Source organism: Lepisma saccharinum, chromosome 27 (assembly GCF_977018435.1).
Source record: "Lepisma saccharinum chromosome 27, izLepSacc3.1, whole genome shotgun sequence".
NCBI lineage: Eukaryota > Metazoa > Arthropoda > Insecta > Zygentoma > Lepismatidae > Lepisma > Lepisma saccharinum.
In genome coordinates, this window is record NC_139255.1 from 40,040,213 (window position 1) to 40,053,077 (window position 12,865).

General features: G+C 35.8%; 1 protein-coding gene across 3 annotated transcripts in view; it reads right to left on the reverse strand.

Annotated features, from left to right (window-relative positions):
- The window catches only part of LOC145980015 (uncharacterized), a 38,006-nt gene that overhangs the window by 8,794 nt on the left and 16,347 nt on the right, over positions 1–12,865 (reverse strand). For 2 of the 3 annotated variants that reach the window (XM_083112980.1, XM_083112981.1), the window contains exons 7-10: positions 10,281–10,451; positions 7,191–7,336; positions 6,045–6,269; positions 3,590–3,796 (exon numbers count right to left, since the gene is read on the reverse strand). In XM_083112980.1, the coding sequence (XP_082969106.1) occupies positions 3,590–3,796; positions 6,045–6,269; positions 7,191–7,336; positions 10,281–10,451 (749 nt within the window). The remainder of the gene's footprint in view (positions 1–3,589; positions 3,797–6,044; positions 6,270–7,190; positions 7,337–10,280; positions 10,452–12,865) is intronic. The other variant, XM_083112982.1, reaches the window with a different exon arrangement.

Below are 12,865 nucleotides of genomic sequence, written 5' to 3' on the forward strand. Positions count from 1 at the left end.
TGGAAACATGCTAGAGAATGTATGGAGGGAACTGGATTACCGTTTGGATGTGTGCTGGGTGACCCAGAGCACACACATTGAACATTTGTAGAATGTACCAGACACTTGGTGTGTGTATCTATCTTTTCATGTATCACCCGTCTTTGTACGTCGTATACTTGTAAATACACAGTGCTTTGCAAACCCATGAATCATTTAGGCTAACCTTGTATTTTTAAGGAATAGATTATTACTAGAGGCATGCATATTTCGTTTTTCATGAAAAGTGAAATAAAGCATCGTAATGTTAGTTTTTCATGTTTCTGAAAGGTGCGAGGTGCATTTTCCTACCCTGTTTTGTCACGAAATGATGCGAAATGAACTGCAAAATTCGAAATAGACTCAAACACGAAATTTACCATTTATAAACTGAAGTATCCTGTGAGTTATGCAATTCAAGGAAAATTGCTTAATTCTGCTGCAAACATTTGAGAAGCAAAAATGGACTCCTTTATACAGGAATAAACTTTATATTCTGGTAACAACATAAATGTGCTTTTGTGTAATAGTGCAGTTTTTAAATCAAATTTGGGATTATATTCACATTTTTAAAACCAAAATGTAATTTTATATATGGCTTTTTTACTGTTATAACAGCGAAATTTCATTTTATTTACCACTTTTGAACCCAAAACTTACTCTGTTTTTGTACCAAAATGTTGCATTTTTATTTACCAAAAATATGTGCCTCTAATTATTATGTATCCTGGTGCAAAGATTGTCTGCAAGTTGTTTGGCATTTTGCTTCAATTCTTGAAGCTTTCATTGGATAAAATAAAGTGCATGAACATGGTGATGGACAATTTGCTTGGCAATACTTATGCAACGCAGTATATAAAACAAAGAAACTTGACAATAGCAATATCTGGACATGCTCTTCTGTTCAACTCCTTAACTCGTTCATCTATTTTAATGTTTCATGCATGTATCATCTGACTTATCCGAGTTCACTATTTTTGCTCCTATTCTTATTATTACCCACAGATAGTGTGGTTTGTATGAGATGCATTCAAAAGTAAGAGCAAATTGGTTACAAAAGGGGACTGGCAATAGTTATCAGATTGCACTTGTACAAATAGCCCATGTGGCACATAGCAGCCATAAGCTCACCAGTGTGCTGTTATTTGCCTGTTACAGTGAGTAATAAAGTACAGTTGTGTAATACAGTCACTCATTCTGCAAAAGATTGTAATTTTTCCAAAATTAACCATGCATTTTGTGAAATTTATGGGCCAATAGTAATGAGTGAATGAAAAGTATGGTAATAATGCTGTAGTTTAGAGAATGCTGTACAAATGTTCAACTCGTAGGCCTAGTGTTCAGACCAATGAAATTAAGTTTGCGAAAGCAAAAGTGCAAGAAAATCGTCGCTTGCCATGGAATGTCCAGAAATTACATAGACAACATTGTACTAAAAACATAAATAAAATTGTAAGATTCATACATACATTTGTTAAGAGCAAATGTTTTGTGCTACATAATTTTCTCAAAGATTTGGTTTGAATCTTCTTACTTCTAAATTTTCATATTTGAACATACAGTAAAACCTCGTTAATCCAGACTAATGGGGGGATAAGTTTTAACGACAGTCCGAATTAACTGAAATAACCTAAAAGAACAGTAGAAAATGCATTAAAACTCCATTTATAGCAACAACACACGTATATTATGGGGTATTTAAAGGGCATAGGCCTAAATACACTATATAGTACAGTACAAAATCTGCAGGAAACAGAAATTCATCCGTGGTTGACTGCCTTTTCTTTGGGAAGTTCTCTTGTTGACTTCTAGCCATATTTAAAACCTTGCATTCTGCTTTTTTCCCCCCCTTTTGTCTGTCCGGATTAAGTGAAGTCTGGATTAACGAGGTTTAACTGTATATAGCTGATTATAATTTCATGAAAATTAGTGTTAATTTTAGATGGTCATCAGTACAGAAAAGAACAGTGGTTCATACATCCAATATGATCTACAAGTTATACATAAACTGCAAAACTAACTTTTTGAATACTGGTAGACATTACCCACAATAGCATGCAAGTCTTGTCCAATACCCAAATCAGTACGTGATGCAAAATTAGCCTAACTGAATTTCATACTGAGGAAATAAATTATTAGTCTCTAATTTTATTGTTACTATTCCTGCAATAGCTTCAATATCAATTTATTGAAAGTTTGAGGCTCAACCAGCAATCAAACCTAGGACTACTACTACTACTTTGCCACCAAGCTTCCAAATCAACCAATCCCCTCCTCAGATCACTGCACATGCCATGACCATTCCAGGTTTTTGTAACATCAAGTTGCCTGTTGCTACATTTACACAGTATTTGAAAGTAGTGGCTACTTTTTCCAAGTAATGCTAACTGTGCCTGCAACACAATTACTTAATTCAAGTAACTCAATGTCTATACTCTTGCCCACATTGCACTACAACGCCAGGGATTCCAGATTCGAATCCCAGCCTGGGCATGGATGTTTGTGAGTGTCCATTCATCAATTTCATCATGTCATCACTAGAGCCATGCATATTTCGTTTTTGCCGAAAACCCGAAATGTGAAATAACACATTCTAATGTTAATTTTTAATGTTTCTGAAAGGTGTGAGGTGCATTTTACCACCCTGTTCTGTCACGAAATGAACTGCAAAATGTGAAATAGACTCTTAAACACGAAATTTACCGTTTATATACCGACGCGACACTTTCTGAAGTATGAAGTATCCTGTGAGTTATGCCATTCACGGAAAATTGATTAATTCTTCTGCAAACATTTGACAAGCAAAAATGAACCCCTTTATACAGGAATAAACTTAATATTCTGGTAATGATTTAATGTGCTATTAGAAAGGATATGTTTACTTTGTGTAATAGTGCAATTTTTAAATCAAATTTTGGATTATATTCACATTTTTAGAGCCAAAATGTCATTTCATATACCGCTTATTTACCGCTATAACAGCGAAATTTCATTTTATTTACCGCTTTTGAACCCAAAATTGACTGTTCTTGTACCGAAATTTAGCTTTTTTATTTACCAAAAATATGTGCCTCTAGTCATCACTCATCCTCATCTTCGCAAATTAGTCAAAAGTGGCACAAAAAGCGAAGTCAAATAAAGCAAATCAATTGATCGATACTTTTACTGATTCCCACCAATGCTTGGATATTGAAACTATTTAAGGCAGTTCAGAATATTCATAAGTTTTAAAATGAAGTTTAACTATACAATATACATCTACCAGAGATTTGCTTTAAAATACTCATAATTGTAATTAATATAATTATTTAATCCCAAAATCAATCTCTCCCCAAGATGCTGATGTCAAAATAATGCAAGTCATGCATGTTGCATAACTTCCAGGATACTTAAACTAAGCTAAACTCTTGCATGACATTTATACAGACCTCGTGATATTTCCAGACTTCAGAAAAGTATCTATGATTAAAATCGAAACAATACTTTCCAAACATTGCATTTACGTATTGGTCAACTAATGCACTTTAGCCATTCTAACAGTTAACTTAGTTTGAAAGAGTAGTAATCCTACCTCAGTGACGGCAATATTGGCGACAGATGAGGAGGTTATGTTACTTAATGAGACTGGAACAGTGACTAGATCTGACGAGGACAGCTGAACTACCTGTGGAGAGTCTGCTGCGACTTGCAGGGCTTGCTCCGGGTCAAGTTGCTCCACCACGTGAATCACCTGGCCGGGCAGATCGGACAGGGACACCTGCACCTGGGGGACTTTCAGCTGAAAAGAGAGAATGGGATACCCTTGGTCACCACTGCCACCAGTGAAATTCTGGACAATTATCAATCCTGCTTTTTCTTGGCAAGACAAAACAGCATTGGCTCAAACACAACCAATAACAGTAATTAAATAACCTAGTTTTCTAGGATAAATTTCGAAAATTTCATTCTTCTTAAGAATGGAAGCAACCTAAAATTAAGAACAGCAACTATAGCTTACATATAGCCGCGGTAGCTCAGGCGTTAGGGCGTCTGACTACCATGCGAGACACCCGGGTTCGATCCCCAGTAGTGGAGAACCGGGATTTTTTTCCACCTGTTCAAGCGGCTTCGGTGCCCACCCAGCATCGTATAAAGTGGATACCTGGAGGAAACTTTGGGGGGTAAAGGTGGCCAGGGGCATGGTGCTAATCACATCACCCCCACTTTTGGCCGTGATCAAGAAAGTGTGTGGCCCTAACTCTACACCCCCTATATGCCTTCATGGCATGGTGTAAAGCACAGAGGAGGAAAACTTTACTTTAACTATAGTGTACATGTGGCATTACATTTTTTGACCATATGGATTGCTTTACCAGCAGTTTGTTGTTTGACAAATAGATGGCTCTGTTAAAAGTGACATGACTATGACATTAAAGAAGGAAGGAAGAGAAGGAATCTTCACTAGAATATCATTTCGAACTGATTAACCATGGAACACACACAGTCGTGTTAGAAAGAGAACTAGTTAAATAGGACAAGGATAAATGAGAGATGGTGTAGTGGCGTACAGTGTTTTTATTTTATTAATAGAGTAGTTAGTCGGGTAGTTTTAGTTAAGCACAGCATGCCTTGTTCTGTTTAGGCTATGACCTACTACCATACTTAATTACAATACAATTTGCCATCTATATTAAATGAGGATCTTGTTTTGACATGGAAACAGAAAGTTTACTGGGAGATAAAACTTAGACAAAATAGCCATTGCCACTTTATATCAGCGGTTTTACAATATCTCGTGTTATTTGTTAGCATTCTCTTAATGCATTGGTTTGTTATTGAGGTTTATGTTCTTTCTTCACAAACTCTGTATCCTAAAGCCTTTCAGGTATACTGCTACAACAAACCTCCTATTGAAAATATGACCCTGTGTTCTCGACTACAATTCCTACAGATTTAATCTTATAATCTTCACTCATAATTGGGAAAAGAGACGTGGTAGTATATAAATATGGAGAAACGAGTTCTCACTTTATCTGCAAAACTGTTTTTTCTTCTTTGTTCTATTAATTTCAGTGTTCGCGAGTTTCGAGGATGGTGGCAGTAGCCACTGAAATTAATAGAACAAAGAAGAAAAACCGTTTCGCGGATAAAGTTGGTACTAGTTTCTCCATATTTATAATCTTTACATTACATAACTCTCAATCTCCATTATGCAAATTTAACTGTACTAAATATGAAAAGTTACTAGACCACTCTTCGTTTGCCTCTTCCTATGATGGTCTTTAACTGTGCAACTGTCAAAAAAATAAGAGAACAATCTAATAAATTATATTTTCACAAGTTACACAAGGTGAACCTTACATATCAAAACTGCCCCAAATTGGGACAACCATGTTTATTTGCTACTGCCGAGCCCACCCTTATAGCTTCATCTATGTTGAACAAAATGACGCATAGATTCATAACTCCACCATTCATAGTTTTTGAGATATTAAATTTTAGCCGTAGCAGTACATAAAGCCCTGGCAATGATGATAACAGAGAAGACAGCCTAAATTTCTAGGGGTTAAGCTGCATTATTGTACAAAGTTTCTTGGTACTTGGATCTAAAGATGCACCATTCAAGGCATGCATCCACATGCATAAATTTTTGACTTGTGTCAATTGAGAGATTCCATACTCTGTAAATTAAAAATGGGCCTCTGGGGTGGAGGTGGGGGGGGTCTGTTTGCTAGGCACACTTACGGTTTTAAGTGTGTACAATGCAGAAGAACCATTGACAGTCCAGCATCATCCAAAAAGACCATTGCCCCACATTCCTGGTTTTGGTGTAAAATCTTAGATGCACTGGCTGGATATAGTTACATTCTAACTCTTCAAAGCACCTTTAAATTTGTGAAAGCCAGCATCCAGCTGTTTGCAAAAAGTAAACAATGGCTTCAGATGTGCCCTGCTTAGTTAATGTCTTATTTCTCTATAGTACTGAAAATGGAAGTATGAAGCAGCATTCCAGGTTAATTAATTTACACATCGCATGAGCAACCTACCTGTTGGACAACTCCATCCAGCATGGAGGCATATATAAAGTGCATGTAGGAAGCACCTGGAAGAACGGTTTGAACGGATTGATCTCCGCTGGACCCTTGTGTGGTCATTGTTTGTGAGGTAGATATCGGCAACGTTGTGGAGAGATTGACAATTATTGGTCCCTGGGGAACTACTTGCTCAGTGTTTCTGACGGGCATTTCTTCCTCTCTTTTACTCTCTTCTTCCTGTAAGATAATGTTATTTTTTTAGTTGTTGCCAACTATGCGTAATTGCTATTTTGGATTACAATTTTGCGTTTAACCCAAAAACTAATCCCATACTAAAACTACAGCTAGAGACATAAGCAAGAAAAAACTGTTTTCTTAGCAGTATGTTTTACATTCATCAACACATTAATCTGTCAAACAGAAATTTACATTAAGTAGTAGAACTTAAAAAGGTCATCTTTACTCCTTGTCCATATTAATTCTTATCCTTACTCCTGAAGAAACCACACAATGTGGCAAAAGCTTGAGTAAAATAGTTATTACAAGCGAAAACGACCTTTTTTAGTTCTGTAACTTAGTGAAATGATAGCATGTGGTGCAAGTGATGTTCAATTTTACATATGATCTTTTAGCAATTTTACAGTGTTCATAATTGGGAAATGAGAGATGCAACAAATTCCGAGGATGGTGGCAGTGGCCACTGAAATTAACAGAACTAAGAAAAAACAGTATTGCGGAAAAAGTGAGTACTAGTTTCTCTGTATTTTCACAGTGTTAGTAAAAATAGTCAAGCATGTATGCTGATGTTAAAAAACAATGTATCTAAATGGTATAAAATGAATGTACGGTAATTTGGAAGTACGATATAATTAAGAATAATAATATAAGTGACTAGTTTTAATAGATAATATGCTAATAAAAATTTCATTTCCAAGCTTTATTGTTTGATAATAAATAAGCATTACCGAATTACTAACCTCTTGACCCCTGCCACCATCCACGTGCGAACTTGTTGGGAAATTTATATTACAATATAGATGTTACATATACAAGCTAAATAGTAAAGAAACAAAAAAAATATATATCCTTGTTATCACACTTGATGAACACTGTTAAAAACAGTGGACAGTGGACCTGCGTAAATAAAATTGTATTTACCTTGCTCTTCTTCATCTCTGGCTTTTTCTTGGTGGTGACTGGTATTGTGCCTGTTTGATGATCAGCCAGGTGCGTGATGTAGTTCTCCTTCCGAATTGAACGAAACGAACACAGATCACAGCTGAACATTAAGCCATCGTCTTGCCCTTAAAGGAAAATATGTATACAGTGAATATTGGATTATGACCAATAAGAGACGAACCTGCACAAAAAGAAGCATTTTTAGTTTGGCGAGTTGCAAAATAATATTTGAATGAAGGAATAGTAACATTTACTCTACCTTGTAGTACATAGCACCAAAACACTTAAAACAATAATGAATAAATTTTAGATGTTTCACAACGTACATGCTACATCCCTAGGGTTTCAAAGAATTTACATGAATTATATACAAACAGGGTGATAACCAAAGAGAATCTGTTCATCATTTTTAGCCAGGAAATTTTCAAGACTTACTTACTATGAATTATATAATTTGATGTAAATCCTTGAAAGTTCTGAAGCTGCAAACATAATTCATGAAAATTTGTTAGCATTATCAGTGATACTGCTGAGCACCACAGAGAAAAAAACACCAATAATACTATCTCCACCCCAGATGCCATACTGAAGACAGTGTGTCTTCAAAATTAATCGGAAATGTCCATTAAATTGTGCAACGTGGAAATACAACATTTCACGTAATTCTTAAACCGCATTTACCACATCCATCATGAAACCAATAAGTAAATTTTAAAAAATAAAAAAAATAAAGAAAATGGAAAAAGTTACAAGATATTTAACACTAGAAGCCGCAAGCCGGTCATTTTGACCGTTTTTCAAATTGCAGTTTCTGCTTTGTACAGAAACCTTTTTCTTCGTGCATTGAAATTTTGTGACTTTTCCTAAAATTTGCAGTACATTATTACTGCTATGCGTTATTTACAAAAAAAAATAATACTAATGGAAATATTTGTGTTTCTACCTAGAAGCGCCGTTGCCGGTCATTTTGACCGCTAATGTATTTCAATGGAAAACCACTTCTCGATTGGAACGTTGCACTTACAGTTTCCACCCCTATTCTTCCTTCCTCTTTTGGACTCGCCCATATATGTTGGCGTATTGTCGAAGCTGATAAGAAGGAGAAAGTGAGCACTCAGTTTCGTTTGAACACTGCAGTTTGTAAGCATTTTTTCCAGACAATGTGTCCTCAGGGGACACTCCAGGGGAAAATCTGACAGTTGACGAACAATTGTTTCCTTCGGAAGAGAGTTGTAGATTTACACAGTACATGCCAAACAAACCAGAAAAATTTGGTATAAAATTTTGGATGCTAGTGGAGGTACATTCCAAATACATGTGCAATGCCTTTCCATACCTTGGGAAAGATGAATCAATGAATGATAATGTTACTGTACCTGAAAATGTTGTATTGAGAATTACTTCACCTTATCTAAATGCGGGTAGAAATGTAAATACTTACAATTATTTCACTTCGCTAAAATTCGCTGAGAAGCTAAAGGAGAAGAAGACAAGCCTAATTGGCACTATGAAGAAAAATAGAAAGGAGATTCCTAATGAAATTCTGAACATTAGAACACAAGTGTATGAAACATGTTTGCTAAAAAACAGGCACATTACATCTTGTGCATACCAAGCTAAACCAAACAAAAATGTTCTACTCCTAAGCTCTGTGCATTCAGATGTAGAAGTAGATTTGCAAAGCCAGAAGAAACTCCCAGAAACAATCAAGTATTACAACAAAACTAAATGCGGTGTTGATGTTGTTGATCAAATGGCACGCAAATATTCAGTCCGTGCTTCATCACGTAGATGGCCGATACATGTGTTTTACAATATCTTAGATCTGGCAGCAATAAATGCATGGGTAGTTTACAAGGCAGTCACGGGGAGGAACGTTACGAGATATAACTTTTTGATAGAATTAGCTGAGGAACTGAGAGAAGGACATTTGAATGGAAAGCCCAATAAAATATTGTCAACATCAATATCACATGCACGGAATGTAAGTGGCTCTGTTTCCAGAAAGAGGCGCCAATGCCAGGTGGCATTGTGCAATGAAAACAAAACAAGTGACATTTGTTCAATGTGCAACAAATGCGTTTGTGGGAAATGTGTTTCTGGTGTAGAAAAGGTACTGAAATGCAAAAAATGTAATATGTGAAATTTCATGACGGAAACGTATTTCCATGAAGAAAATTAATATTTATTGTTGTAATTAGTGCATGGAAAATAAAAATCGCTAGGTTTCATGATATTTTTGTATTTTGTTACAAAATATTTTGTTTTATTAGTAATAAGATAATTATTGGCAATAGCCATTTTGAGAAATGGTCAAATTTTAAATACCGGTCATTTTGACCGGAGGTGGAGCTTCTAGGTAGTAAAAAATCCTGGCGCTTCTAGTGTTAACTGCACTGGTCCAACATATTTATACTGTATAATCCTTAAACCTTGTTCTTAATATTTCTCTGGTGTTCTAACCAACCATGTGGCATATCTCAAAGCTTTATTACCACAGCAACATAAAATCTTCCATCTGTTCCTATACTGAGCAAGTTTCTACAACAAAAATGTTACATATTATGTAGAAATGATTTCAAAAAAATATCTCTGCTACATTTACTACAATACTGATGGTTGAATTAAATATTTTTCTGAAATCACTATTCTACTGATACAAAATTTCAAATGTTTCCTACAGAAACTGTGTGAATAATTCACTCAACCTTTTAAAGGTATGTACATAATCAAGTGACTGTAACGCTTATGCTTTACAAAAATAAATCACTTATTTAGACATTTACTTAAAAAAAAAAGAACTAAAAAAAAAAAAACCACCACATTCATAAAAAATAATAAGCCAAACACTGGTGCAACAGCTCCATGTGGAATGAATGGTCAGCGCATCTAATTCCATCCTCACTGTTTTCAAGCTTTCGGTAAAGGCAATTTTGCACAAAGTTATTTATGTAAATATTTTATCAGTGATTTTACTGATTAATCTTTCCCATCAATACATTTTCATGAAAATGTTTGTTTATTGAATTTACACAATCATGCAATAAATCAATCATGTCTACTACATACCAGGATGTTTATTCTTCAGATGGGTCTTGTATGTGCTGGACTGAATGCAAGCATAAACACAATATGGGCACTTGTATGGTTTCTCCCCTGAATGTTTCATTTTGTGTCTTCGCAATGAATTATGGTCGGCTGTCCTATAATCACAGATATCACAAATGAAGGGTTTTTCACCTGTAAAAGACAGCAGTCAATTATTTTTTCATTTTATACAATAAAAAGTTACATATTATGTAATAAAAATTTCCAAACATGATCTCTGCCACATTTACTTTAATATTGATGGATGCTGGGTTCAAAATTAGATTTGATCCAAGATATTTAGTGCTTATTTTCCTCCACTTTTGACTGATCATGATGATGGGATGAGTAATGATAAGACGAAACTGATGAAGGGACACACATGCCCAAGTTTGGGATTCAAACCTGGGACCCCTGATGTCATAGCATGCTGTGCTAACCATTCTGCCACAAAGGTCAGCTTCAAAAATGGACTTAGGCTTTAAGGTGCCATTTGGTAGCGTGGAATTCACAAACTTAGGTCATGAAAAGTTGATTCAACACCTAAATATAGATCAGTTACGTATTTCTTCTCTTTTTAGAACCACAAGACTTTCCACTCATTTATTAAAACCAAATTCCTGGATATTTCCAGGTGCTTTTAGATAACTTTTCAGGCAACTCCTCAATGATTTTAACATACTTTTACCAGGTTTTTCAGATCAGTGAGAACCCAGTTAACACAATATAAATTTATTGAAAATAATATTTCACGATAATTGCCTTGTCAGATGTTTCAAAAACATCTAGTGGAAATAACTTTTCCAAAATTTACTGACATCATAGTTTGATGTTTGTTACTCTTAATTTTGATTGATGCTGCAAAATCAAGGATCCTGCATTGGCATCCAGACAAAAGCATCCTTCGTTGCTGTTTACTCATGCATTTCATCTAACTGTCAATTATGCTTTGGTTCAAGAGGCAGGGAGATGAGACACCAGATACACAAAAAACAATCAAGTGAAATACAAGGAAATGTACATGAAATTACTTATTATCCGATCAAATGAAAGTAGAAAATCAAAGAAAACTTGAAAATTCTTCTTTATAAACAAAAAAATGTGCAATTGGCAAAAGCTTCAGGGGCTTCTCTAAAAATTATAGTTGCATTTTAATATTTCCGACTGCTAGTTTCAAATAATAGTATGACATGAAATACAGAGCATTCTCTGACATTCACTACGAGACTTGGCGGCAAGCGGCATGGCGTCAGTGCTTGTCTTTCCCGGTGAACGGAGTCTGCGACAGTCGCTAGAGTCGGCTATTAAAATTACAGTTTTCATATTGTGTACTAACCTTGACTACAGAATGTGTTGAAAATGATGTCCCCTGCTGCAACACATTCCTGGCATCTCCCAAGGAAATTGGCATTTACACGTGCAAGTTCGTCTACTGTAATTCTCCCGATTTCTCGTACAATACTCTCTTTTAACTCACAGATGGTGTGCTGATTGTCTTTCTATACTTTATTTTTTAGATTTCCCCATAAATAAAAATCGCAGGCTGATAAATCAGGGGACCTAGAGGGCCATAATCCTCTACTAATAACCCTGTCCTCGAAAATTTCCTTTATCGAATTCAATGTTTCTTCTGCTGTATGAGCAGTTGCTGAATCCTGCTAGAAATAAGCACTCTGACACTCGAAATCCATTAACTGTTCAAAAAATGGGGTGAGTATTTGTGTTCTGTATCTGCCATCATTGTATCGTAAAAAAATATAGGGCCTATACTCCTATGTGCAGTTATAGGGCACCATACGCCAACCTTCTCATCATGTAAAGGAGTTTCATGAATGAGATGAGGATTTTCTGTACACCATGCGTTATAACATGGCCATGTAAATAAAACCATGCTTCATCAGTAAAAATAATAAATTTCGGATCCACAAGGCCATCGGCAACACTTTGTAAAACCCAGTTACATAAATTCACACAACTCGCATTATCTCTAGGCTGTAATTCATGCACAATTGTCACTCTGTTGGGATAAAATTTAAGAATTTTAGCTGCTCTACATGCTGTGGTTTTTGAAAAACCCGTTTCTTGTAAGAGGCGGCGGATAGATTTTCGAGGAGACTGTTCTAACCGTTGTCCTATCTCATCGAGTTTTTCCTCAGTAAGTACACGTGGGTTTTTCTTTCCACTTTTATTCAGAATTGACCCTGTTACTCTAAACTTTTTTTTTACGAGGTTTAATATAGTGGTCCTATGTGGAACGGGAACACCAGGAAATTTCGTTGCAAAACGTCGTCACACTTCTCCACAATTTCTCTTTACGAAGTAACAGTCGACAAGATAAATCCTTTGTTGCAATGTAAACTTTAGTAGTGCCATATTAAGCCACAATCTTCAACACACGGACATTTACACAACACAACACAACACAACACAACTTCCGAGGGAGGAGTATACTGGCGTCACTCTGCAATGTCGACAGAAAGGGAAAAGCAGGGAGAGCAAAATAAAAACAAAAAAAAACCAGAGTGTAGCATGCGACTGTCGCGGACCCCGTTCACCGGGAAAGACAA